The sequence below is a fragment of the Taudactylus pleione genome, unplaced genomic scaffold (genome assembly GCF_031769625.1).
Source record: "Taudactylus pleione unplaced genomic scaffold, aTauple2 ptg000377l, whole genome shotgun sequence".
In the NCBI taxonomy this organism is placed as follows: domain Eukaryota; kingdom Metazoa; phylum Chordata; class Amphibia; order Anura; family Myobatrachidae; genus Taudactylus; species Taudactylus pleione.
In genome coordinates this window covers 3,149,271-3,176,470 of record NW_028284778.1, presented here as the reverse complement: position 1 = coordinate 3,176,470, position 27,200 = coordinate 3,149,271, and the positions used below count along the sequence as shown (strand labels likewise).

Below are 27,200 nucleotides of genomic sequence, written 5' to 3'. Positions count from 1 at the left end.
GGGAATGGGACATTATACAGTAACACCAGGGGATGTGTCTGGGTGGTGACTGCTGGGAATGGGGCATTATACAGTAACACCAGGGGATGTGTCTGGGTGATGACTGGAGAGGTGACTGCTGGGAATGGGGCATTATACAGTAACACCAGGGGATGTGTCTGGGTGGTGACTGCTGGGAATGGGACATTATACAGTAACACCAGGGGATGTGTCTGGGTGATGACGACTGGAGAGGTGACTGCTGGGAATGGGATATTATACAGTAACACCAGGGGATGTGTCTGGGTGATGACTGGAGAGGTGACTGCTGGGAATGGGGCATTATACAGTAACACCAGGGGATGTGTCTGGGTGGTGACTGGAGAGGTGACTGCTGGGAATGGGACATTATACAATAACACCAGGGGATGTGTCTGGGTGGTGACTGCTGGGAATGGGGCATTATACAGTAACTCCAGGGGATGTGTCTGGGTGATGACTGGGGAGGTGACTGCTGGGAATGGGACATTATACAGTAACACCAGGGGATGTGTCTGGGTGATGACTGGAGAGGTGACTGCTGGGAATGGGACATTATACAGTAACACCAGGGGATGTGTCTGGGTGATGACTGGAGAGGTGACTGCTGGGAATGGGACATTATACAGTAACACCAGGGGATGTGTCTGGGTGGTGACTGGAGAGGTGACTGCTGGGAATGGGACATTATACAGTAACACCAGGGGATGTGTCTGGGTGATGACTGGAGAGGTGACTGCTGGGAATGGGACATTATACAGTAACACCAGGGGATGTGTCTGGGTGGTGACTGCTGGGAATGGGGCATTATACAGTAACACCAGGGGATGTGTCTGGGTGATGACTGGAGAGGTGACTGCTGGGAATGGGACATTGTACAGTAACACCAGGGGCTGTGTTTGAATTATGACTGACTGTATCATTGTCTGTGTGTGATAGGTACCTATAAGGTGTGACGATGCTACTGTCTATTTCTGCATGGACAAAGTGAAGAATTTAGGACACAAAGGTGTGTACAAGGATGGTATGATGGAGAATCGCCAGCACCTCGGAACACCTGGTAAGAGGATGTGTATTCTATGCTAAGCTCTCATGAGCAGGGCCCTCTTCCCTCATGTGCTTTTACTTCCCTCACTAATACCATCATCCCCACTACACTGTCAACAGCAGCACCAAACCTTTGGGCTCTGCCGCCCCGCTGCTTATTTTGGTGCTATGACTGCTGCTGCAATAATGTGTATAAACGGGTTACGTTTAGGAAGCCGGCGCTTGCTTCCCGAATCCTCTATCCCGCCTAGGGATTAATGACCGGCGTCTAAAATCTAGACGCCTGTCATTTTCCCGAGGCCGGCAGACCGGCGCCAGGCATCCCGATCGAAGGGATGCCGCGAGCAGACAGCCGCGGTGGGGGTGGGTTAGGTTTAGGGCATCCGGGGGGTATTAGGGTTACGCACCCCCCTGGGAGGGTTAGGCTAGGGGGAGGGAGGGTTAGGACACCCCCTCCTGGGATTCAGGGTTAGGCACCCCCCCCTGGGACTTAAGCTGGCCACACACTAGACCAACTTACATCCAACCAGCCAACTAGTTGGTTGGTTGGAATGAAAATCTGGTAAGGTATGAAAGCAAATGGCAATCAGCAATTTGCTCCCAAACGCCGGAAAATGGGCAATTCCTGTTGTTTGAACAAATTGTTCAGATCAAACATTTAACAGACTTGTCTGATGACTATTTTCATCTGTTTTCTGGCATTTAGGAGCAAATTGCTGATCATCAGTTACTCCCATACGTTACCAGATTTTCATTCCAACCAATCAACTAGTTGGCTGGTTGGATGTAAGTTGGTCTAGTGTGTGACCAGCTTTAGGTTTAGGCAGCGGGGAAGGGGGGGGTTAGGGTTAGGCACTTAGAGGGGGGATTAGGTCTAGGCACTTGGGGGGGAGGTTAGGGTTAGGCACCCTAAAGGAGGGTTAGGGGGTTAGATCAGTTTAGTAGATACCTAGGGACGATCGGGATTTCCAGCGCTGACGGTCTTCCGCTGCCGGGCTCTGTTCTTTTGTCGGGCTGCCGCAGCCGGGAATCGTACTGCCGGTCATGCATACCGAATGTGTATAAACCTTGTCCATGTTCCGCTATGTTTTGTACTGTAAGTCACTTTTTTGTTTTGTTCTTACTGTTTATGTACTTTGCAAGGCGCATCTGGCCCCTTGTGGCTCCATATAAATAAACTATATTAATATGTTATCTTATATACAGAATATATAACCAGTGTGTATTGTATGAATGCACAATAACTTTTTTTTTTTCTGAAATCAGTCTATTTTTTTATAATTTTTTTTATTATTTCTTTGCAGCAGATATATTGGTAAATAGATTGGGTCAATATACCACTACTCGTATTAAGGAGGAAACAGTCTCGCGTGAAGAAGGAAACCTTACAGACACTGACATTTATACACCTGCGGATCATATACAAAGTACATCTACTCCTATTAAGGAGGAATCAGTCACATGTGAGGAAGGAAACCTCACAGATAGTGACATGTATACACCCACAGGTCATACACAGTATACATCTACTGATATTAAGGAGGAATCGGTCTCATGTGATGGAGGAGACCTCACAGACACTGACATGTATACACCCACAGGTCATACACAGTATACATCTACTCATATTAAGGAGGAATTGGTCTCAAGTGAAGAAGAAAATATCACAGACACAGACGACTATTCACTCGCCGATCATGCATCTCTTCATATAAAAGAAGTATCTGTCTCGGATGAAGAAGAAGAAAATTTCACAGACACTGACATTTACACACACACAGATCATGTACCGTATGCATCTAATTATGCCAGTGAGGAGACAGATTCATGTGATGAAGAAAATGTCACCAGCACTTATACCAATTACCCTCCGCGTCCATCTACTCACACAGAACATAGTCCACCGATGTATGAAAACCACCATCTGCAGAAGGATTTTTTAGGTTTTGATGAAGGAAGTAGCTTAGACACGGATGTTAGTGCACTTATAAAACATGCACACACCAAATATACATTTGCACCAATTGAGGAGGGCTTTGCCTCAGATGAAGATGAAATTGCTGTAGAAACTCAGACTTCTACTTCCAAAGATCAGAAAAAACGTAAATCTACCCCTGTCTTGGACGACTCCGTCTCGTGCGAAGAAGGCAGCTCCCCGTCCGTCAAGAAAGATACTTCTTACAAGTGTTCGGAGTGTCCAGAAACTTTTGTCCGCAGATCAGATTTTGCCAACCATCGGAGAGATCACCGAAGAGAGAGGCTCACGTGCCCCGAGTGCGGAAAAGTATTTTCCAATAAACCCAGTCTCTTAAACCACCTCACAGGCCACACAGGAGAGAAACCATACTCTTGCCCCACTTGTGGTAAATGTTTCACCAGAAATAGTAATCTGATCGTCCACCAGGCAATTCACATGGAGAGAAGTCCTTTGGGTGCCCGGAACGTGGGAGAGGTTTTGTATGTGAAGCAGGTCTTGTGAAACGTCAGCTATAAACTGTGTAGTTACTTTTGATCAAACCTCATGCCATGAAAGACATTTCGGAATTCTTCGTGGAAGAAGCCATTTCTCCGGTCATGTTTTATAATTGTTAAGTGGATTCCAAATCTTTGTGACCTTATAAATATTAGCATGCAGTCTGTCAGACGTCGCCCTTCCAAACGAATGCAAGTTCATATGGGTGACACCATTGATGGTGTTTTTCTGTCTTTTGTCTTCTGTCGACTCATTTTATGTTTGGTCTTTATCAACCAAGTCTTTCCTTTTGCGTTATGTGGCCAAAGTATTAGTTGTCCCAGCAAGCGTCTGTATTTTACTTATAGATACTGTTCGACAATTACCGAAGAGAGCATATTTTCTTGCTGGGAAACCTTTTGTTATACATATATTACATTATTGCAGGGATAGTTATTTTTGTTTTTATTGCAGACTAAACTTGATCCAAGAAATATCTAAGTTACACATTTTAATTATTTTACACCGTTCCATTCTTTTCTTTTCTTTTTGTTTTTCATATTGAAAATAACAATGTCTTTTTATTAAAGACCTGAATATCTTTTGATGTGCGTCTGTGCTTGTTCTGTAATAATAACCTCTGGTAATAAAACAAATCTGCTTGTACCCTCATTAACTTACTGAGGTAAATACGTCTCATGTCTTCATTCTCAAGGTTTTTGTTGAGAAAATAACTGAGAAAAAGATATTTGTAATGGTTGATTTACTTTTCCTTCATACACCAGCGTACTTTCCCAAAATAATTCTGAAATTGATCACCGAACGCAGCCATATTTCTACAAAGGTCTGGAGCAGGTGACGTTTGCAGCTCTTTTCTGCACAGATATAACCTCTCTTGTGTTTTAGCTTTGGGTTGCCAGGAATATTAAAGCTAGGTACACACTATGCAGTTTTTGTGCTTCGAACCGGCAGTCAGCACAGTTTTTCTGCAAGTGAAAAATCCTGTGCACACTCTACAATCTAGCTGAATGAGCTGACGATTTTCAGGCTCATGGATCGAGAATTTGCGTATGTCCGTCCACAAGGAGGATGAGGTAATCGGGAAAATTCGTAGCAATGGGCTGATTATCGTGAATGCCCACACACTACACCAGCGTTTTTCAACCACTGTGCCGCGGCAGGGAGGTTCCCAAGTGTGCTGCCGGAGAAGCGGCACTGGAGATGCCCGCAGTGAAGCTCCTAACTTTGGGCTCGGGCAGCGCTGGGTTATTCCGGGTGGCTCAGCCGCAGCCAATAGAGATGCGGCAGTGTGACCTCATAGGTCACGCACTTCGCCATCCTGCCCGCACAGTGCTCACTAGTGGCCCGTGTTATTATTTCTTTTTAAGTGGGGGCCCAATGTATTTTTTTTTTTGTCTTCTGTGAGGGGCAATGTGCGTGTTTTTCTCTGTGGGGGTCTGATGGTGTGCCTTGGCAATTTACAATCGTGTTCGGTGTGCCGCAAGTTGAAACAGGTTGAAAATCACTGCACTACACGATATCAGAACTTTTTGGTCGATCTCTTCTGGCAGGTCTGACCGATTTCAATATTCAAGGGAGAGCATTTATGGCTGTTTTTTTTTTACCGCCTAAACGCTCATGCCTAAACACTAAACGATAAAACAGGCTGATCACCCGATTATCACCAAATTGGCCCAATAATTGCATAGTGTGTACCTAGCTTAAGGGTCTGATTCAGAAGTCAGTTTTGCTGGCAGCTTTTAAGATGGTGAGCGCTGCACAGGCTGCTTCTCTGAGCGTAATTGGAGGCTTTGAAGACTCGCTGTTTAGTAAATATACCCGAAAGGGTTTGCCTAGATCTGCTAAGAAGGTTGTTTAATTAAAAAGTTAATATCAGGAATTTTGTTTTCTTTTTTACGTTACACAATCCACCCCTTATAAACCATGTTATCCTTTATACACCCCCAACATCTCTTCATTGTTTATTTTGTGTTCCGTTTTGTGAAGAGCTATACAGAAGGCTCTCTTTAAGATACAGCAGCTGAAAGACTATCAGTTATTATTATCCATCATATCTTTAGCCCCATTGGTTCACAATTAGTGTATTATTGACATCTAGAAAAGAGTCAGGCATATAGCAATGCCAAGCTTCAGAATATCCACAAGTTATGGACCTGGCCAAGTGCTCAACCGTGCTGTTTGGAACGGCCGTCCAGGCAGGTTTTGTACAAAGGTAAACTACAATGAGGAGGAAAAGATGGAGTGTTAAGTACTTACGAGGAGGGGAGCAGGGGCGGGGCAGCATTGTCTCCTTTTGGGAGTATGGCGCTGCTGGTCTGTGACAATCTGCCAGCGCCAAACATTCTGTTTATGTGCAAAATGGATGAGCAACACTGGCCTCGTCATATGTAAGGTGCTGCTTGGCGCTGTCCTTATTTCGCCGCCCAGTTCTCAGTTTGAGGGCGTTATTGGTTAAATAACACAGCGTCATGTGTTCATTGTTTTATACACCTGTAAATTCTGGTACCCTAGGTTCGTCCAGTGGTAGTGCCATCCTGGTGGTGGGCAGAATAGGGGACTGTTGCATTGTGAAAGGAGACTGGAGTGGTGGTGTCTCCGATAGACTGGTTGAAGAGAAAATTTCACAGCCTTTCCAGATGAGGTGTGTTCTAAGGGTGCTCTAGAGCAGGCCTGGCCAACCGGTGGCTCTCCAGCTGTTGTAAAAACTACAGGTCCCAGCATACTTTCTCACCGATCAGCTGGCGAAGCATGCTGGGACTTGTAGTTCCACAACAGCTGGAGAGCCACTGGTTGGCCAGGACTGTTCTAGAGACATAGAGCAATGAAACGGGTGAAGTCTTAAAGCTGGTATTGAGGTTGATGTCTGATTGAAGCGCATAACTGGGAAGGTATTTAGTAACTAAAAATAGAAGAGCAAAGTATTTATGTAGGGTTTTGGAGGCAACTTTCAATAGTGATTTGGAGTAAGTAGCCACTACAGTGACTGGATTTCAGTTGTAGCAAAACTACAATTAAAACTGAAATATAACTCCAGTAGCCATATTGAAGATGAATTGAATTAATTTCTTTGGGAATGTATGTTTAGAAAATGCAGCAGGGTTATTTTTACTCCAGTAATGGTAGCGTTCTGCTAATGGGGTTGGATAGGGCACAACATCTGCTTTAGGCTTTGGTCTAAAACGTACATTGGAATACTGGGCCTGATTCAGAGCCGGACGCTCTGACCAGAGCGCTCGCTCTGAATCAGGGCCCTCCTACCTAAACTTGCAGCGGCCTCCTGGCCGCTCGCATAGCTGTGGGTGACCACCCACAGCATATGCGAGCGGCCAAAAAGATGGTCGCGATGGTCAAGACCATTGCGACCATCGGGCTTGCGACGAGAACCTGCGGTAGGGTCTCGGTGACCGCAAGCCCTGGAGTGATTTTGGCTCTATCAGAGCCAAAATCACTCCCACTGACATCACTAGTGACATCCCACTGACATCACTAGTGATGTCAGTGGGGCCGGACCCAGACGGTAGGCGTTCCCATGGAAACGCCTCCGTCTGGCAGGCACGCCCACCAAAGGGGGCGTGCTGTCAATCAACATCGACAGCACGCCCCCTTTGGTGCGAGTCCCGGAGCGACGGCTTCCCCGTCGTTATTCGGGTCTCGCACATGCGCACGACGGAGCTCCCTCCATCATGCGCACTAGGGCACCATCGTCCCGCTTGCGAGCGCTCGCAAGCGGGTCTGAATCAGGCCCACTTTACGTCACAGCTGTTAGGCACCGTTGTACGCATAGAGCTACACTGATTTATGCTTTATCTTTGTAGATGTTTGCTGCTGGTCACGGTTGAAAACGGAGCATTTGTAACCCCTATCAGCTAAAATAAAGCAGTTTAAATGGGGTATACAGTACACTACTTACTAGGATTACAGCAGTTGCAGATAGAAGACCTGATCGCTAGAAGACCTGGCACTGGTGGTGGATTTTATCAGGGGCCGGTTGCCCTACAAAATGAGGCAGAAGGCTGTTCTCGTGTACTAGAGCTTCATACACAAAACTGCTTTGCCTTATTGAAGGTGAAACGGTGCAATATACAGATTAAACTTCACTGGTGAACAATGGAATAGTATATAATATATATTTACTTTGTGCCATTAAGTACAAGGAGGCTTGTATGGACCTTATTCAGAGTCGGTCGCGTACGCCGATGCGCTCGTAACCAACTCGATGGTTAGGCCTGTGCACGCGCAGCGGCCGCACTGCACGTGCGCAAGCCCCGGAGCGACAGAGAAACTTGTCGCTACGGAGCTCGTTACCAAATGAGGCGGCTGTCAATGTTGATCGACAGCTCGCCCCGTTTGGTAGGCGGGCCGGGGGGGTGGTTTGCAAAATGGAGGCGTTCCCATGTGAACGCCTACCGTTTTGTGGGCGGCCGCACTGACATCATCAGTGATGTCAGTGGGTAGTTTCCTGCTCAAACAGAGCAAGAAGCTCCCTGGGGATTACGAGTGCAGAGACCCAACCTTAGGGTCTTGTCGTAAGCCCCGATGGTCGGAATGAGGTCCTATGTCCTGACTTCAGCAGCTATTTATTTACACTCCCCCAGTGTAGTGCAAACCACTGCAGCCGTTGGACATAATCCAGGCTGTGGTGCACCCCAGCATGCAGCCACTCATAGCCCTGCAACCTGGGCACACTTGGCAAAAAGATTTGAATTTGGCCAGGAACATTAGAAGCCATTAAACTAAACAGACCTCTCGCCCCCAGCGTCCCTAAGAACATAAAAATTGTCTAGGCTGGTGAAATCTTGCTTGGCCATGTAGTTCATGTGTTTACCAGCGAAACAAGATGGCCTTACAGCAAGAGTGATGCCGAGTGTCCTTGTTCCGAAAAGTCTTAACGGAAGATTTCCCATCAAAATACGGTTAACTTGCACCAGGATGGCAAGCAAAAGCCAGAGATAGTGGGGAGCAAAATGCATGATAGGTCTACAATGTTTGTGCGACCACAAAAAGAATGGGGCTGTTAAGAGTTCCGTTAGCTGTACCCTGGAGTAAAAAGGATTAATTGGAAATGAACTTGTTTTCCAAACTCGAATTTAAAACGTTCCTTTTGTAAATGAGTCTTGAAGGTCATATCAGACAATACAAATTAAGGCCCTGATTTAGAGGCGGACGCTAATCAGATTGCAGCTGTGTTTCTGCTTGGTACGCAGCTGCAAAAACATGCTAATGGTTCCAGAGATCACCCGAGCATAGGGACGGCTACTGCTGCCTTCTCATCTGCATACGATGTCGCTTACCTGCGTAAGTATTGGTAACATTGATGCACATCGAGCAGCTATCTTGTAAATATCCGTGATATCAGTAATAGAGTCATTTTAAGAAGTAGATGTGAGCTTGAAAAGTATAGGAACAAATCATGTGACATGTCGAAGTCCACATCTAGGATATACTCATGGGGATGTAGTCAGCATCCCGCTATACGGGATGCCAGCGGTCTAATTACCGACGCCGGAATCCTGACAGCAGTCGGGATCCCGGCACCATTATACTGACCGTCAGAATCCCGCAGGTAAGTATTGGTGTTTAGGGGAGGTTAGGGTTAGGCACTAGGGGAGGAGTTTAGGGGTAGACACCGGGGAGGGAATCTGTATGATTCCGGCGGTTGGAATCCCGACACCAGCATCCCAGCAGCAGTGGAAATTCCGATCATCCTGAGGTAAATATGTTCTAATCTAATTCTACCCCCTAACCCTCCCTTAGGGGTGCCTAACCCTTACCTCCCCCCCAGTGCCTAACCCTAATCCCCCCTCTTAAGTGCTTAAACCTAACCCCCCCTTCCCCACTGCCTAAACCTAAGTCCGCCGGGAGGGTACCTAACCCTAACCCCTCTTCCCCTAGCCTAAACCTAACTCCCAGGGGGATGCTAACACCTAAATGCCCCCCAGGAACACTAAACCTAACAGCAAAGCCCCCCCCCTGCACGACTATCCACACCCGGCGTCCCTTCGATTGGGATGCCGGGCGTCAGTCTCCCGGCGTACAGTCAGGTGCATAAATATTGGGACATTGACAGAATTTTCATATTTTGGCCTCTATTCACCACCACAATGGCTTTGAAATTAAACAAACAAGATGTGCTTTAACTGCAGACTTTTAGATTTAATTTGAGGGTAATTACATCCAAATCAGGTGAACGGTGTAGGAATTACAACGGTTTCTTTATGTGCCTCCCACTTTTTAAGGGGCCAAAAGTAATGGGACAAACTAAACAATCCTAAATCTAACTTTCACTTTTTAATACTTTGTTGCTATTCCTTTGCAGGCAATTATAGCCTGAAGTCTGGAACGCATAGATAGCACCAGACACTGGGTTTCATCCCTGGTGATGCTCTGCCAGGCCTCTACTGCAAATGTCTTCAGTTCCTGCTTGTTCTTGGGGCATTTTCCCTTCAGTTTTGTCTTCATCAAGTGAAATGCATGCTCAATAGGATTCAGGTCAGGGGATTGACTTGGTCATTGCATAACATTCCACTTTTTAGCCTTAAAAAACTCTTTGGTTGCTTTTGCAGTATGCTTCGGGTAATTGTCCATCTTCACTGTGAAGCGCCGTCCAATGAAGCATTTGACTGAATATGAGCATATTATATTGCCCGAAACACTTCAGAATTCATTCTGCTGCTTTTGTCAGCAGTCACATCATCAATAAATACAAGGGAACCAGTTCCATTGGCAGCCATACATGCCCACGCCATGACACTACCACCACCATGCTTCACTGATGAGGTGGTATGTTTTGGATCATGAGCAATTCCTTTCCTTCTCCATACTCTTCTCTTCCCATCACTCTGGTACAAGTTGATCTTTGTCTCATCTGTCCATAGGATGTTGTTCCAGAACTGTAATGGCTTTTTTAGATGTTCTTTGGAAAACTCTAATCTGGTCTTCCTGTTTTTGAGGCTCACCAATGGTTTACATCTTGTGGTGAACCCTCTATATTCACTCTTGTGAAGTCTTTTCTTGATTGTTGACTTTGACACATATACACCTACCTCCTGGAGAGTGTTCTTGATTTGACCAACTGTTGTGAAGGGGTTTTTCTTCACCAGGGAAATAATTCTTCTGTCATCCACCACAGTTGTTTTCCGTGGTCCTCCGGGTCTTTTGGTGTTGCTGAGCTCTCCGGTGCTTTCTTTCTTTTTAAGAATGTTCCAAACAGTTGATTTGGCCACACCTAATGTTTTTGCTATCTCTCTGATGGGTTTGTTTTGATTTTTCAGCCTAATGATGGCTTGTTTCACTGATAGTGACAGCTCTTTGGATCTCATATTGAGAGTTGACAGCAACTGATTCCAAATGCAAATGTCACACCTAGAATCAACTCCAGACCTTTTACCTGCTTAATTGATAATTAAATAATGAGGGAATAGCCCACACCTGTCCATGAAATAGCTTTTGAGTTGATAGTCCCATTACTTTTGGCCCCTTAAAAAGTGGGAGGCACATATAGAAACCACTGTAATTCCTACACTGTTCACCTGATTTGGATGTAATTACCCTCAAATTAAATCTGAAAGTCTGCAGTTAAAGCACATCTTGTTTGTTTCATTTCAAAGCCATTGTGGTGGTGAATAGAGGCCAAAATATGAATATTCTGTCAATGTCCCAATATTTATGCACCTGACTGTATGTCTAATGACAGGCGGGATTAGGTCCGCCGGCTTCCCGACTGCATACCCCGGGGAGGGGGGGTAAGGCTTAGTAGTTGGAGATTTACCTATTAGTGTCAGGATTCTGACAGCTCTGATCTCCGTCCCCAACCCCATTCATGGACGCCAGTGATATTATTTTTATATTATAGCCAGTATAGTGCATATCAACGTCACCATGATATTTTACTGGAGTATAGCTATAGTATAGAACGCAAATGCAAGGAAAAAAAAGGTGATTTAACAAGATTCACATTAAAGTAAAACTGGGGGTGTTGGAGCTAGTATTGGACCAGATAGCATTTTCTGAGCAAGTATAAGTCTGTGACAGCTTCTGCAAGACGCTTTTGTGAGCTGACATTCTGCTTTATGTGAAAACCCTAACCCCAAAGTCAGGGAACCTTTGAGTGTCCTTGAGAGCCCCCGGCTGTGGCCAGTGTGAAACTGAAGAGAGTTTGTCTGGATCCACTTGAAGATCTCAGGCACACGTGATATAACCAAGAAAGGGCTCCAGAGAGTCCTCAGTGGGATACTTTCCCAGTTTCAGGGTGTCATTAGAAACATTTCAACAATGTGTATGTGGATCAGGAGAACAGATCCGGAACTACCAGCAGAGGCACTGAACAATCCAAAATACGTTAAAATATATTCTTAATGACCTTACCAGGACAAAATGGCCGTCATTTTGCCAACGTTGCAAATTATTATAAAATGACAGACACTGCTCCTTCCCATCTCTGGCTACATACCCACTTGTATATGTGGCGGAGGTTCGTTTTGTAAGGCAAGTAAAAAATGCTAGCAAAAGTATATCAAAAGTATATGTGTTTAATGCACATTATTATGTGTGATATAACATGGGTATAAACGCACACAGGCTTGCATGAAGCAGCAGTTATTTATTAGGCTTACAGCATAACAGTTTGGGCGCCTTTGAGCCCTTTGTCAAGCTAGTGTGAGCATACAGGGTATACATAGGTCATATCGTGTGTGCTGCGGGTCCAAGTCTCTCTCTGGGCCTGATTCAGCAAGAAGCGCAGTTGCGTATATGCACGCAATCAGTCAATTAATTCACTCGGTGCATGTGTATGCAGCGCACGTGCGCGAGCCAGACGCGCTCAGAACTGCGTACGCAGAGGCTACATAGGCTCATGACAGAGTGATTGATATTAGCCACTGTGATACCAGACACCGCCTGAGGTCTCATAGTGTGCGCAGAAGTTAGCAATTCCTGAGTAAGGTCAGGGCTTCATTAACTGTCTGATGTTACCGATTGTTTCGCTATGTTGTCAAAGTATACGGATGTGAGTAAGGGGAAGTGGGTGTCTTTATGTCAGGCTGCGATCGCAATGCGAATGTAAACATTTATATTGCACCGCTGATCTTAGCAACGCAGTTGTGTGCGTATAAGCAGAACAGCGATCCGTAGTGAATGAGGCCCTCTGTCTCCTGAGAGAGCTGGTAAGGTTCCTTTGTGAAATGAGCAGGATATGGGGCATGGTGATGCCATCCTCAATGAATTGTGTCATAGTGGTGGTCCCATCCCCTCCATGTGATGCCCCGAATTGCACCATTTACACCGCAGGGATGGAGCCAACATGATGTGATTTTTATAAGTGAATCTGGAAGCCCAGATCCGGGGAGAGCCGGGTCACGTGTGCACTGAGGATTCCAGAACTGGCTGGTTACATGGTAGGCGGGATGCAGTCAGGACTGTCTAATACCGGCAGGGGTCTAATGACAGGCCTGTTGTTTTACCTACGCCGGGAGCCCGATGCCCGGCATACCGATCAAAGGTAAGACAGGCAAGGACAGCCGCGGGAGGGGGAGGGTTAGGGGCTCCCGGGAGGGACTTAGGGCTAGACACCCCCTGGGAGGATTAGGCTAGGGGAAGGGGGGGTTAGGGTTAGGCACCCCCCCCCCCGGGAGACAGGTTTAGGCTGCAGGGAAGGGGGGGTTAGGGTTAGGCACCCCTAATGGAGGGTGGGGGGGGGTAGGTTAGTTACTACTTACCTTTACAGCTGTCGGGATCTTCCCTGGTGCTGGTCTTCCAGCGTTGGCATTTGAACCGCCTAATGACATAGGTTACATTGTAGCAAACTGCGCAAGCATCAGAGCCTGCAAAACTCAACCTAGAGCAATGATGGAGTCATATGGATCTGAGGGCCTGATTCAGAGCCGCTCGTAAGCGGCCGCTCGTTCGCTGCGAGCGATGTTCACACATCTGCGCATGCGTATGGGTCGTAATGCGCATGCGCCAACCAGTCAGTGCGGTCGGCAATCGTGTGTTCGCAAAATAGCGAGTGCCTGCTAATTTGAGTGACAGGATGAGGCGTTTGTGGGTGCTAACAGGGGAAGGTGCTTGAAAACGGGAAGTGGAGATTCGAACGCAGGCGTGCCAAACGGTCAAAACGGGCGTTTAATGGGAGTGCATAATTAACAAAGCAGCGTCATCGACCACGTCACTTGGTGGTTTCTTAGCCTGAACTGTTCGCATGATTGCAGTAGGAAAATCCAACCACAAGCACTGCGAGCAGTTCAGACGCCTTTCGATATACTCGATTAATCTAATAAATAGCGGAGATGACGTGTGATGCGAACGGCCAGGGGGCGTCTTTACAAAATAGCGAGCGCATATTTCGTTCGCTCGCTCAGACATAGAGGCGTCAACAGACCGCAAAGAGCGAGCGCTCTATTTAAATATCCGGCCCCCTTTTCTGAACGAGCGAGCGCAAATAGCGTCCGGCTCTGAATCAGGCCCTGAGTTAGATCTCCTCTTGTGGCTGACAAGGGGAGATATAACTAAGCGGATGGATGGGGCCGGCTCTGAATACAGAGATCCACATTTATTTCTCAGCAATTGCGGCTGCTTTACGTGCATTTCTGGCTCAGGCGGGCTATTTATCTATATCGTATGACCAGCTACCGTAAACTTTTTTTTTTTTTTTTACTAAAAAGTTATATTTACATAAATTTATATAGAGCACAACCACAACACATAAAACTACTTGGAGGTGAACGCAGCCGCGTCTTTATGCTAATGCAGCGGCACAATCTGATCATAGTGAGATGCCCACTTGCAGTGGTGCAAATCTGGCTGGGTGCATCTTTAGACAAACATCGGATGCACCATCGATACCTGCACCAGCCCTATGGCAGGCGCAGTTTCTCTGTCTGAACATGGCGCACTGCGCAAGCGATTCTGTGTCTTTAGATGCAGCCACTGTCAGCAACACGCCCACGTCTGCCTAGCCACCCCCTCCCCTCCGTTACCTCCAAGGAACGCCCCCACTAAAATCCACACTCTCGTGACCAAATCCTTCTGCGTCTACGTGCAGTAACCACTGGGACGCATTGGGCAGTGCGACTCTGACGCATGCACAGACATAAAAAAACACTGCCCCCTCTGAATCAGGCCCTTAATGTGTAACTTTGCACCATGGCAAAACCATCTTGCACTGCGGGCGGGGCAGATGGGAACAGACTAAGCCGAACGGATCTATTAGCATGGATGCAAATGGAGAGTCTTTGCATACAGGGCCTGATTCAGACCCGCTCGCAAGCAAGTCAATGGCGGGGCAGTGCGCACGCGCGAACCCTGCTTCGAGCGAGAAATCACACGCTCCGGGGCTCGCAACAAAACGGGGCGGCTGTCGATGTTGATCGACCGCTCGCCCCGTTTTGTAGGCGGGGAGGGGGGATGGCTGACCAAATGAAGGTTTGTGGGCGGCCCTACTAACTCTAGAAGAGCAGGAAGTTCACTGGGGCTTGCGGTTGACGAGACCCTACCACAAGGGTCTCGTCGCAAGCCCGATGGTCACGATAATCGGTACCATCGCCAGGCCGCTCGCACAAGCCATGGGTGGTCACCCACAGCTGTGCGAGCGGCCTGGAGGCCGGCCCCCCCAAAAAACGCCCATCAGACCTGCGAGCTGCCTCCGTCAGCGAGCGGGTCTGAATCAGGGCCACAGTGCACGCACAGGTGTGAACTTATGCATGTTTGCGTATGTCCACCCTGTTCTGAGCCAGGTGGAGCCTGTCTCTGACGGATCTCCTGCACAGAGCATGGGGCTGGTGCACGTGCCGATACTAAAGTTGGCGGTTGGGGCAACTGGGGTGGCACGGCTTCCCGCTTGGACCCACCCATTAGCTGAACAGAATCTTGATTTAGTATGGATGGGTTCAGTAGTTGAAGGGTGTGGTGGTCCTTGTAGGGCCATATTGGAGGTTCCTGGGGTGCCTCCAGGTGATTAAGCTCTCAATTTTGAAATATATAAATGTATGAGCTATTATCATGTAGCATAAAAGAATGTATGACCCAAAGTGGGTGCTATTGTCATGTAGCATTAGGGCCACCAAAAAGCATGGACGCCATGGAGTGGAGGGTGGCTTACTATATGTTTGTAAATATATGTACTGAGATGCAAATCTCTTTACTGGCCTATGGGCCTGTTTCAGCAGAGGACGGAATTGCATAGCCAGACACACAAGTGGCTTTGCAATTCCGTTCTGCTAAAATGCGAATGCAGCAGGAGGTATCTGACACCTCTTTGCTGCATCTGCGATCCCAGCGCTGCCTCCGAGGTCACAGTCTGGGACCACCATCGGAGTCGGTCGCAATGGATGTTCCTTTGGCCAGGCATGCGTAAGCCATACTTGCCTATACTCCCTGATTGTCAGGGAGACTCCCTGAAATAGTAAGGGGTATATTTACTAAAGTAAGAGATTTTACAACTGGAGATGTTGCCCATAGCAATCAATCAGATACTAGCTATTATCTTCTAGAAGATGCTAGTTAAATGTTAAGTAGAATCTGATTGGTTGCTACCGGCAACATCTCCTCTTCTAAAAACTCTTACTTTAGTAAATATACCCCTAACAGTCTCCCTGACTCCCTGGAAAGTTTAGCAATCTCCATGATTGCACCTTACCCCCATTGTTTTTTTAATATATATAATATATATATATATATATATATACTGTATATATATAAAAAAACAAAGATATATACATTCAAATGGGATCATTAGTATCATTTCCCTGCATTGACTATAAGGCACGATGGGCACGAAGATATGCTAATGTCTGCGATCGCTATGCTATAAGCAGCCTAACATAAGGACGCCCCCTTTACCTCACACACATCTATAATACTTTGCAAGACTGCGAAACCATCGGTAACATCGAGTAACATCGGAACCTCACGCACACTTGCACAATGTCTGACCGTACTCAGGAGTTGCTAACTTCATTGCACAAAGTGAAAGGCCAAGCTGCGTATGGCATCGCACTTTCACGTCTGCTTTTCGCCGACCACTCCCCCGTCACCGCCCCCAAACGGTACATCCTGTCAATCACTCTGTGATGGGTCTGCGTAGTCACTACGATCGCAGTCCCAATCGCAGTGACTGGTTTGCGCACTGCGATGCATACACATAATGCAACAATCGCCCAATTGTGTGCGTAATGGCAGTTGCGATCCTTGCTGAATCAGGCCCAATGATCCCTATGGCAACATACATTTTCTGAAAAGTATCAGTATGTTTCCATCAACAAGTAGAAGGTGCGCGTACACACGGAACGATATATATGGACGACAACGATATCGTTCAACGATATATCGCTCCGTGTGTATGCAGCTAACAACCAACTATGTGCGCTCCCACTGGACGATAACAATATCTTTGGTCGTCCGAACATGCAGGCCAATATTGTCAAGAATTGCCTGTTCAGAGATGTGGCAGGATGACTTCACTGAAAGATATCAATCATAGATATCTATCAGTGTGTACAGCCAATATCGTTTGTCCTGCACTACAGAAAGTTCAAGGGAAATCTTTCACCAATATCGTGTACACGGCTTAACTGCTTTCGGGCTCATTTATATTTGGCTGTAAGATGTATGACACGCCTTTCAGATGTAGCAGTACACGCCCACTTTACCGCCAAACTCATAGGTGTTGCGTTCACAATCTTCCTGAAATGCTTTAGGCAAGTATGGCGTAAGCTAAATAGCCTGCAAAATTAGGAAGCCTGCGCCCATGGACACAGACCCTGGCCTTGCCGCTCCCGGTGAACGGGGGCGACATGCATCCCTTTCCGTGAACGCAGGCCTTTCCCGCACCGTCCCACAAATGCCAATCAGGCAGAGGCATACGGGGGCCTGCGTGCGATCACGCAGGACCCTTTCCGCACATGCGCAAAACGGGTCCTGCGCATGCACAGATTCACGATAATCGGGAATCTACATTAGTGTGCTGAACTGCGTCCTCTGCTGGATCAGCCCCTATGTGCAGAGTACTGGGGGAATGTTTTATCTGGTTCTTTTCTTGTATTATTAACCTCTACCTTACATTCACCTGTAAATTACGGGCTTATAAATTGATTTGAGCAACCACCATTTTGCGTGTTAGAATAATAACGTAGCAAATCAGGCTTCTGCGGCTGCCTACAATTACAGCCACTTTGCATGCAAGTGAGTAATAGATTTGGGAGGGTCTTGTCCAAATTGAACTCTAAATTGCAGAGTAAAGGCCCCCATACATCAGAAATTGATTGCAGCAATGGTGCAATCTGCAATCGATTGTGTCTAAAAATATTTCCCTTTTTCAATCGATTGCAGAATTGCCACACACTTGTATGACTGGCAATCTTGCCGATGGTCGGAGCGAATTACCTTTACCCTGGACCATGCAAGATTGCCGGTACACATTAGAATATTTAATGAACATTGGGACGATGTGTCGTTCCGTCCTTCATTCATATGCACTGCACCGCGTGCGATATCGTGTGATTGGCCGTACAGCACGGCCAATCACACGATATCACAGGCGTCCCGTGGGAGCACGCAATCGGGCATACACACTGCACGATATGCCCGATTTGTCGTTAAAATACGGCAAATTTGGCCAGATATCGTGCAAGTGCGTACCCACCCTAGACATTAAGCAGCCAGTATTTACCCTGTATGCTAAACAATACATTTTGTATTAGTCTGCCAGCTAAGTTTGTACTCCTTCTTATGTATCTATAGTAGCTTTTTCCTTCAGTAATACAGATCATTCCTAATTATTATTATTAGCAATGCTTTCTTTTCTGACATTTGTTTTTAATTCCTTGGTTATTGGGGTTAGAGTGGTACTGCGTAGTAAATGTACAGGTTTTGCAGAAATGTAGACGCCCATGAAAGAGTTAAACGATCTGACCCCCCCAGCCCCCCTCCCCTCTGTAGCTGGGAACCATTGCAGCTTTGGGATTGGTTCAGCTTGTCCCATGACAGTGGCAGGCATTGCTGTTGCTGGAAACTCTTTCCAGGTCAGTGTGTTGTAGACATGGGGAATTATTATTGTTATTATCATCATTCGTCCTCTATACTGGCACAAAGCTTGGCAGAGACTTTGAAGTATCACAGTACAATTTGGTCTAAGGACACCTACTGCCTGGAAAGTTGCAGTCACCCAGGCATGTCCAATGCAACTTATCACAGGCTAGAGGGAACTGGCATGTATGGAGGGAAGGTTAGGTCTAAAGTGAAGTGGGAACAGAGGTACACAGCTAGTGGGGCATGTATGGAGGGAAGTAAAACAGGTACACAGCTAGTGGGGTATATGTGATGTATGGGGGAAGTAAAAACAGGTACACAGCTAGTGGGACATGTCAGAACCTAACATGTCCCACTAGCTGTGTACCTGTTCTTACTCCCGCCCATCCATCTAACAGTTAGATGGATGGGTGGGAGTAAGAACAGGTACACAGCTAGTGGGGCATGTATGAGTGTAGGTAAGAACAGGTACACAGCAAGTGGGGCATGTATGATGTAAGGGGGGAGGTAATAACAGGTACACAGCTAGTGGGACATGTATGGGGGGAGGTAAGAACAGGTACACAGCTAGTGGGGCATGTATGATGTATGGGGGGCGGAGTAAGTACAGGTACACAGCTAGAGGGAGGTAAGAACAGGTACATAGCTAGTGGGGTATATATGAAGCATGGGGGTTGTAAGAACAGGAACACAGCTAGTGGGACATGTATGATGTATGGGGGGAGGTAAGAACAGGAACACAGCTAGTGGGACATGTATGATGTATGGGGGGAGGTAAGAACAGGTACACAGCTAGTGGGACATGTATGATGTATGGGGGGAGGTAAGAACAGGAACACAGCTAGTGGGACATGTATGATGTATGGGGGGAGGTAAGAACAGGTACACAGCTAGTGGGACATGTATGATGTATGGGGGGTTGTAAGAACAGGAACACAGCTAGTGGGACATGTATGATGTATGGGGGGAGGTAAGAACAGGTACACAGCTAGTGGGACATGTATGATGTATGGGGGGAGGTAAGAACAGGAACACAGCTAGTGGGACATGTATGATGTATGGGGGGAGGTAAGAACAGGTACACAGCTAGTGGGACATGTATGATGTATGGGGGGTTGTAAGAACAGGAACACAGCTAGTGGGGCATGTATGATGTATGGGGGGAGGTAAGAACAGGTACACAGCTAGTGGGACATGTATGATGTATGGGGGGAGGTAAGAACAGGTACACAGCTAGTGGGACATGTATGATGTATGGGGGGGTTGTAAGAACAGGAACACAGCTAGTGGGGCATGTATGATGTATGGGGGGAGGTAAGACTGTGATGCCTACCGGAAAAATCCCAAGGGCCAGATCAAACAATGAGGATTTATAATTCCGCCCCTGGGATCTGGCAGACCCAGGAAAATCATAGGTCCAGTTTTATAACTATCTACCACAGTTCGTTCTTTATCTAAGTTTAATCCACAATCACATTGATGCCATTGCTTTTCCACGCCTGCACTAAATATTGCAAGGACCTGTTTGGTCCACATGTACACCCTGGTAATTAACTTTATATTGACTTATACCCACCCTCATTAAAATATATTTCCCCCTTAATGTTGGCATGCCATCCATTCATTCGCCACATATCATGGTAATAAAGCTCAGCCTAAGTGCCGGTCCTCAGTCATTACGGGCTGCCAGATCGGAATATTACTGGTAATGCAGCATGGGGGCCTGATACTGAGGAGCATGCAATCTCAACGCACTGCCGATGCTCCCGTAGTTGAACGATTATTTGCAACTGTGCATGGCCAAAAATATCCTGGAAAGCCCTACGGCACAAAGGTGCTGTTGCGGCCAGGACAGACGGTATTAGAAGGGTGTCAGAAAAGTGATGGGCGTTCCTGGGCGGTGGCTACTAGTGCACACAGAAATGGGCCAATCAGTGGGCGTCATGGGAGTGTCGCTGGCGTGTCAATGCAATTGGCTGCGTACACAGACGCACAGACGCAGGCCTTGCACATTCTGCCGTACGGATGTACACTACGGAAGGAGTTTGTAGCGGCATTCGCTTTTGTATACCACTCAGAATCATTGCCTGGTTGTTGCATTAGCATTTTATTTAACATACAGCCTATAGGGTGTGCTTCTAATGGATATGGGGTAAGAGTTTATTGGATGTTTGAAAGAAACGACAAGGAGAACAGTCTGTAATTGTACAATAATTAAAACTTTTTTTTAGGGATAAGTGTAAGGCGATAATAAAGAGAAAGATAGAAAGTTACTTGTGTAGACTAATAGTGTTCATTCTAGCACCCTGCACCTGTCACAACCCGTTTCCTGCCTGGTGTGTCGCTCTCTGCTCTGGTGCTTCTAGCACACTCGGCTAATGCAACAAACTGCTAAGATACAGACCAGAGTGTGGTAGAAGTTCCATAGCAGAGAGCGACACCCCAGGCAGGAAAGAGGAACTGCACCGGTTGTGACAGGGAAATGGGTATGTAATGCCGGCTGTCGGGATGCCTCTTGTTAGAATACAGACAGCGGCATTCCGATGGTTGGTATCCCGACGGGCTGAGTAAGTATACTTACCCTTCCCCCCCCTAACCCTCCCCACCCCACACCCTAACCCTCCCTGTTAGTGCCTAACCTTCCCCCCTTCGTGCCTAAACCTAACCCCCCCCCCCTCAGTGGTGCCTAGCTCTGACCCTCCCCCCTAGGGGTGCCTAACCCTAACCTCCCCCCAAAAAAAACCTATCCCTAACCTCGCTACGCTCCCTAAACCTAACCCCCGCCTCCCGCGTGGTTAATGAAAAGGGCGCCACGGACTTACCTCGTTCGGGCTGGTGTTCCGGCGTCGGGATTAAGATAGGCGTCAGTATTACGACGCCTATTTTAAGTCCCTTGTCAGGATTTCCCTCTCTGTATTGAGACCGGCGGCATCGCAGCCTCCAGTCTTATAACTACATCCCGTGACAGGTGCAGGGTGCTAGAATGAACACTAGACTAATCGGAGCTCCAGGCTTTATTCAAGGTCATACTTCTACGTTTACAAGTTGTGTCTTCAAGGAAAGTTTAAATAAAGTTCTTCTGATGTCTTACAGAATTGAAGCAAAACAAAATGGCGAAGTGCTTCGTAGACAGATGCACTAATAGCGCAGGGAAAACATCCACTAACCCTAATATGGTTATGCACATGTTTCCGAACAGCCTGGAGGGAATCAAAACATGGCTGGGGCTCATTGAGCAGGGCGGGCAGCTGATCGAGAACCTTAGTGAAACCGCTGAGAAAATATTTCAGGGGGAAAGATACAACACATTACGAATATGTGAAGAACATTTTACCAGCCAGTCTTATATTCTACAAGGGCAGGAAAGCATTTTAAAAAAAGATGCTGTTCCAACAATATTCCCTAGTGACGGGCCGTGGAAACCGCCACATAAGAGAATGCGAATGGACTGTTCCGCAGTTCCGAGTGTCAAAGATGGACCATGCCAAGCAAAAATCTCCTTTGATGTGAATTCAAATCAAAGGACCAACAATTCCTTTGATTTAGCTGACAGCGGACCATTGCCTTTTCCAGACTGTTGCCAGTATGTACCGGTAAGTGATAGAAAATCTGTTGTCGTGCAATCTTACATTGAAAATGTACTCCACTGGAGCTAAACCACCTCCCACACAAACATTAACCTACCGGTGTGTATTTGAGCTGTGGGTGGAAGCCGGATGATCATGCAAGGAGAACATATAGACTCCACACAGATAGTGGTGTGGTTGGAATCGACCCCGTGGCCCCAGCTCTGGGGCTGTAATTGACCCCGTGGCCGCTGTGCTGTGGTTGGATCAAACCCATGGCCCCAGTGCTGCGAGGCGGCAATGCTAACCACTGTACTACTCTGTATCGTTTGAGTAACTCAAGACTTAAGGAAAGATCCTGAAAGTAGGGATCACATACTGCTACACAGTCTCACTGCAACATGGTGGCACCTGGGTAATTTAGTAGCAGCATAGTGCTCTGATTATTCCTGAAGAGAGACAGGCCTAATATATGAAATTAATATATTTTACAAGTAATCAGCGCTAATGATAAGACACATTGTTGTACCGTTGTACAATATGAACTTTTATTTATGTTCAACTGTAAATGCGCTTTACATAAATCCTGTATACCGTCCACATCTAGGATAACACAAAGCCCACAAATAGATCCACTCAGTCTTTCCAAGAAGATTCATATGACTCCAAAGGACAGGCCAGGAACAGAATGATTGAAAAGATATTAAATCTCACACTGGAAATCATCTACCTCCTGATTGGACGGGTGAGCGATTCTGTGAATAAACATAGTGACATCACTCTTTTTTCGATTAATTAAACAGGGAGCTTATGGTAGAGGTGAGGGATTCTGGGAATGACTCAGCGACATCACTGCTATAACTCGTAATAAAACGGGAATCTGACTGGGGTGTTCTTGGAATGTCATAGAAATCAAACTTGAATGACATCTCCACATTTTGAAGGTACTTATAAACATTTTCAGAACTTTTGATTCAATCAGACAGACACACATATTGTCAGGATATACCAGTTGAAGAATGGATCAAACCGAGTTATTAAACGCTACTTGCCTTTTAGCAAAGTTCTGTTCCATAACAAGTGGCACTAGACAGGAATGTCCTGTGACTTTTGCCCTGGTCAATGAGCCCCTGGGAGCGATTATACACCTTTCTTCAGACAGCAAAGACATTCAAGTTCAATGGTGCGACGGAATGCTAACCGTGGGCGTCCCAGTACACTGGGGAAGGGCTTAGTAGCGGCATTTGCATAACGACACAGGTGTGTGCCCCGCAAACGGCGCAGGCACGGATGCGTAACATTTTTCATCCATTATCTAAAGTGGCATAAATGTTTCCTCTATTGCTCGGGTGGAATAGTGAGTGGTCCTTCAGATGAAGCCTCCACTAGACCCAACTTGGCGCTATCACACCGAGTCACCTCGTTTTCCTGACACAGATGAGATTATTGTAAACTGTGCTATAAAACCACTTCTCTTCCTTCCCCAATTTACCCTCCTTTGTCAGAGCCCAGATTATCCCCTCCTCGGGATATTGGCTAACTCGTTTTCAGTTATGGATTATGGTGTCAGACGTCCTTTAGTCCGGATACCCTGCAATATAATTTGAACTCCCGATTAGTATACCTACAATTGATATATATATTAGACTCCTTTCCCAACCAGTACATCACTAGACTCACAACCTCACTTGAAACTCTATGCCTCCAAAATCTTTAAGGGATTAATGGGATTAATTCTGTACTTTACAACCTTTTGTTAACTGCCAAGCAAACCTAGATCATGAAACCCAAGCTTAGTTGGGTGAAAAATTTTGGCAGCGTAGAGGGCCCACCGGATGAGGACACTTGGTCCACTGTGCAAGAGAGAATCACAAAATCCTCTATCTCCTCTCTAGTCAAAGAGAACACCTATAATAATCATGTCACCTTCTCAACAAACAGTATGGCCCGCACCCTCTAGCTTTATTACCAAATGAGTACGCACTCAGTGTGTGCTCGGCTGCAATTGATGAAGTGGTACATAGTAGTCTGGTCTACCCTAGGGATATTCTAAATAGCAGGGTAGGACTGGCCCACAGGGGGACAGGTAAAATCTGCCTGAAGACTTCTCCTCCTCCCTTTTGGGCCAGGTTCCAGACCGTGCACACGTAATATACATTATTACTCGATAAGAAGGTCTGTGATTTGGTGGAGCAGGAACACGGACTGGTGGCTGGCATAGGTCCCTACCACTGCATTGCACATTTGGGTTTGTTGTGTCCCAGTCTGACATTGCTAGTGGGCATTGACTCAGGGCCGCAACTAGGGGGGGGCTAGAGGTGCACGTGCACCGGGAGGGGATTGCGGGGGGGGTGAATAAGCAGACTCTGCCATCTGAAAATGGCCGCCGCCGAAGAGGAGACTAATGCTAGAGGTCCTTTCTGGACCTCTAGTGTCTGTCTCTTTCTTGGCGGCGGCCATTTTTGGATGGCCGTTTTCAGCAGATTCCATGCGGACTAGCCGTCCGCATGGACTCTGCTGAAAACGGCCATCAAAAAATGGCCACCGCCAAGGAAGAGACAGATGCTAGAGGTCCTACTGGACCTCTAGTGTCTGTTAGCAGAGCGCAATGCACACAGCGTTCCCGGAAGTGCCGGGAACGCTGGCGCTGCAGGGAGAGGATGCTGAGAGCTGCATCTTCTCCCTTCAAACCCCCCTGGCAATGAGCATAAACCCCCATGGCAACGAGCATGGAACCCCATGGCAACGAGCATGGAACCCCATGGCAACGAGCATGGAACCCCATGGCAACGAGCATGGAATCCCTGACAACAAGCATGAAACCCCCTGGCAATGAGCATAAATCACCTAACAAGCATGAAACCCCATGGCAACGAGCAGGTAATTTTAAAGTAATTAGAAGCATTACTGTGGGGCATAAAATGGTGTCGGGCAAATATGTAAGTGGCACTTTGGTAATAGGCATTACAGTGTGTGGCATAATGTGTAATGGGCATTATGGTGTATGGAATAATGTAAGTCACTATACCAGGGACGTCTGAGTAATGCACTGCCTTATGGAGGAGCAAGGACAAAATCCAGGTACGGGAACGGAGGGGGCGCAAAATTGCTGCCTTGCACCGGGTGACAGATATCCTAGTTTCGGCCCTGCATTGACTGCTATATCTGTTACACGTGACACTATTTATAATATGCACTAATGACTAGAAATAAAAAATTAAGTTTTCTGCCATCCCACTAAAACGCCTTAAACAAAAAATAAAATCGCAGCACTCCTTGTCTATCTCATACCAGCCTCTACACCGGACCCTGCCTTTCACACAATAGTCACATTACTTTTATTGTAGTTGTAGTAGAATTATGTTATTTTTTTGTATGTTCTTTTACAGAGACCATTAAACTTATCTCAAATAATAAAACACTGATGTGGCTCATGTCTAGAGGGAACACGGGAATAGTGACATCACTAGAGAGGTTTGACAATTAGAATGTTTTTTTGTTTGTTTTTTAATCCTTATGTATAAGTGGATTATTTACACATTAGATAAGGAGAAGAATCTAGTGAGTGGGAAATGTTTCTGCGGAGGGTATCTGTCTCTGCACAGTGATATTTATTAGTGTCTCTCAATATGTAGGAATATATAATTGTGAAGAAACCTGGTGACAGTTTCACACCCAGCAGTTCTCCTTTTGTGTCAGGAGGACAGAGCAGGACCCAGAGCCCCATCACGGTGCCTCCACCTCACTCACTGATACATGAGAGACACAATGACCAGAAGATCCTGGATCTCACCAACAAGATAATTCAGCTGCTCTGGAGAGGTGACTGCTGGGAATGGGACATTATACAGTAACACCGGGGGATGTGTCTGGGTGATGACTGGAGAGGTGACTGCTGGGAATGGTACATTATACAGTAACACCAGGGGATGTGTCTGGGTGATGACTGGAGAGGTGACTGCTGGGAATGGGACATTATACAGTAACACCAGGGGATGTGTCTGGGTGATGACTGGAGAGGTGACTGCTGGGAGTGGGACATTATACAGTAACACCAGGGGATGTGTCTGGGTGATGACTGGAGAGGTGACTGCTGGGAATAGGACATTATACAGTAACACCAGGGGATGTGTCTGGGTGATGACTGGAGAGGTGACTGCTGGGAATGGGACATTATACAGTAACACCAGGGGATGTGTCTGGGTGATGACTGGAGAGGTGACTGCTGGGAATGGGACATTATACAGTAACACCGGGGGATGTGTCTGGGTGATGACTGGAGAGGTGACTGCTGGGAATGGGACATTATACAGTAACACCAGGGGATGTGTCTGGGTGATGACTGGAGAGGTGACTGCTGGGAATGGGACATTATACAGTAACACCGGGGGATGTGTCTGGGTGATGACTGGAGAGGTGACTGCTGGGAATGGGGCATTATACAGTAACACCAGGGGATGTGTCTGGGTGATGACTGTATCATTGTGTGTGTCAGGTTCCTATAAGGTGTCAGGATGTCACTGTCTATCTCTCCATGCAGGAGGAGGAGTATATAGAGGAACATAGGGGTCTGTACAAGAACGTGATGATGGAGGATAATCATACCTCCATATCCCCAGGTAGGATGAGGTTGTTATTGCAATGTCTGTAGACAGTCTAATATACCGCATATGGAGAGCTGAACACAAAATGTATCTCAAACTAATAGAATAGGAAATTAATTTACTTTTACTATGTATCTTAAAGTAGAAGGGATGTATAGATAAATATAGTTCTACATCCTTGATTTAGAGGCAAAATACCATGTACATTATAATAATCCATTATGTTGCTTTTTTGTTTCAGATACACTGGTAATTAGCCTAAATGGAAGCACATCTACTGCCACTATGGAGGATTCAATTTCATGTAACGAAGAAAACTTTACAGACCCCAACATGCATACACCCACAGATCATACACAGTATACATCTACTCATACTAAGGAAGAATCAGTCTCATGTGATGGAGGAGACCTCACACACACTGACATGTATACACCCACAGATCATACACAGTATACATCTACTCATATT

The 27,200-nt window shown here is 46.6% G+C and overlaps 2 protein-coding genes across 2 annotated transcripts in view; both read left to right on the top strand.

The window, feature by feature from the left end:
• LOC148508030 (uncharacterized) overlaps positions 1-4,197 on the top strand; it is a 29,982-nt gene extending 25,785 nt beyond the window's left edge. The window contains exons 6-7 of the mRNA XM_088445296.1: positions 958-1,078; positions 2,370-4,197. Coding sequence (XP_088301422.1) covers positions 958-1,078; positions 2,370-3,544 — 1,296 coding nt within the window. The 3' untranslated portion in view covers positions 3,545-4,197. The remainder of the gene's footprint in view (positions 1-957; positions 1,079-2,369) is intronic.
• A 14,321-nt stretch (positions 4,198-18,518) lies between these two features.
• LOC148508029 (uncharacterized) lies at positions 18,519-27,041 on the top strand. Its single transcript, XM_088445281.1, has 6 exons — positions 18,519-18,552; positions 21,653-22,152; positions 22,733-22,870; positions 25,761-25,947; positions 26,666-26,744; positions 26,971-27,041. Exons 2-5 carry the CDS (start codon positions 21,670-21,672, stop codon positions 26,689-26,691), a joined length of 834 nt encoding a protein of 277 aa, XP_088301407.1. The 5' UTR covers positions 18,519-18,552; positions 21,653-21,669; the 3' UTR covers positions 26,692-26,744; positions 26,971-27,041.
• Positions 27,042-27,200: the final 159 nt, after the last annotated feature.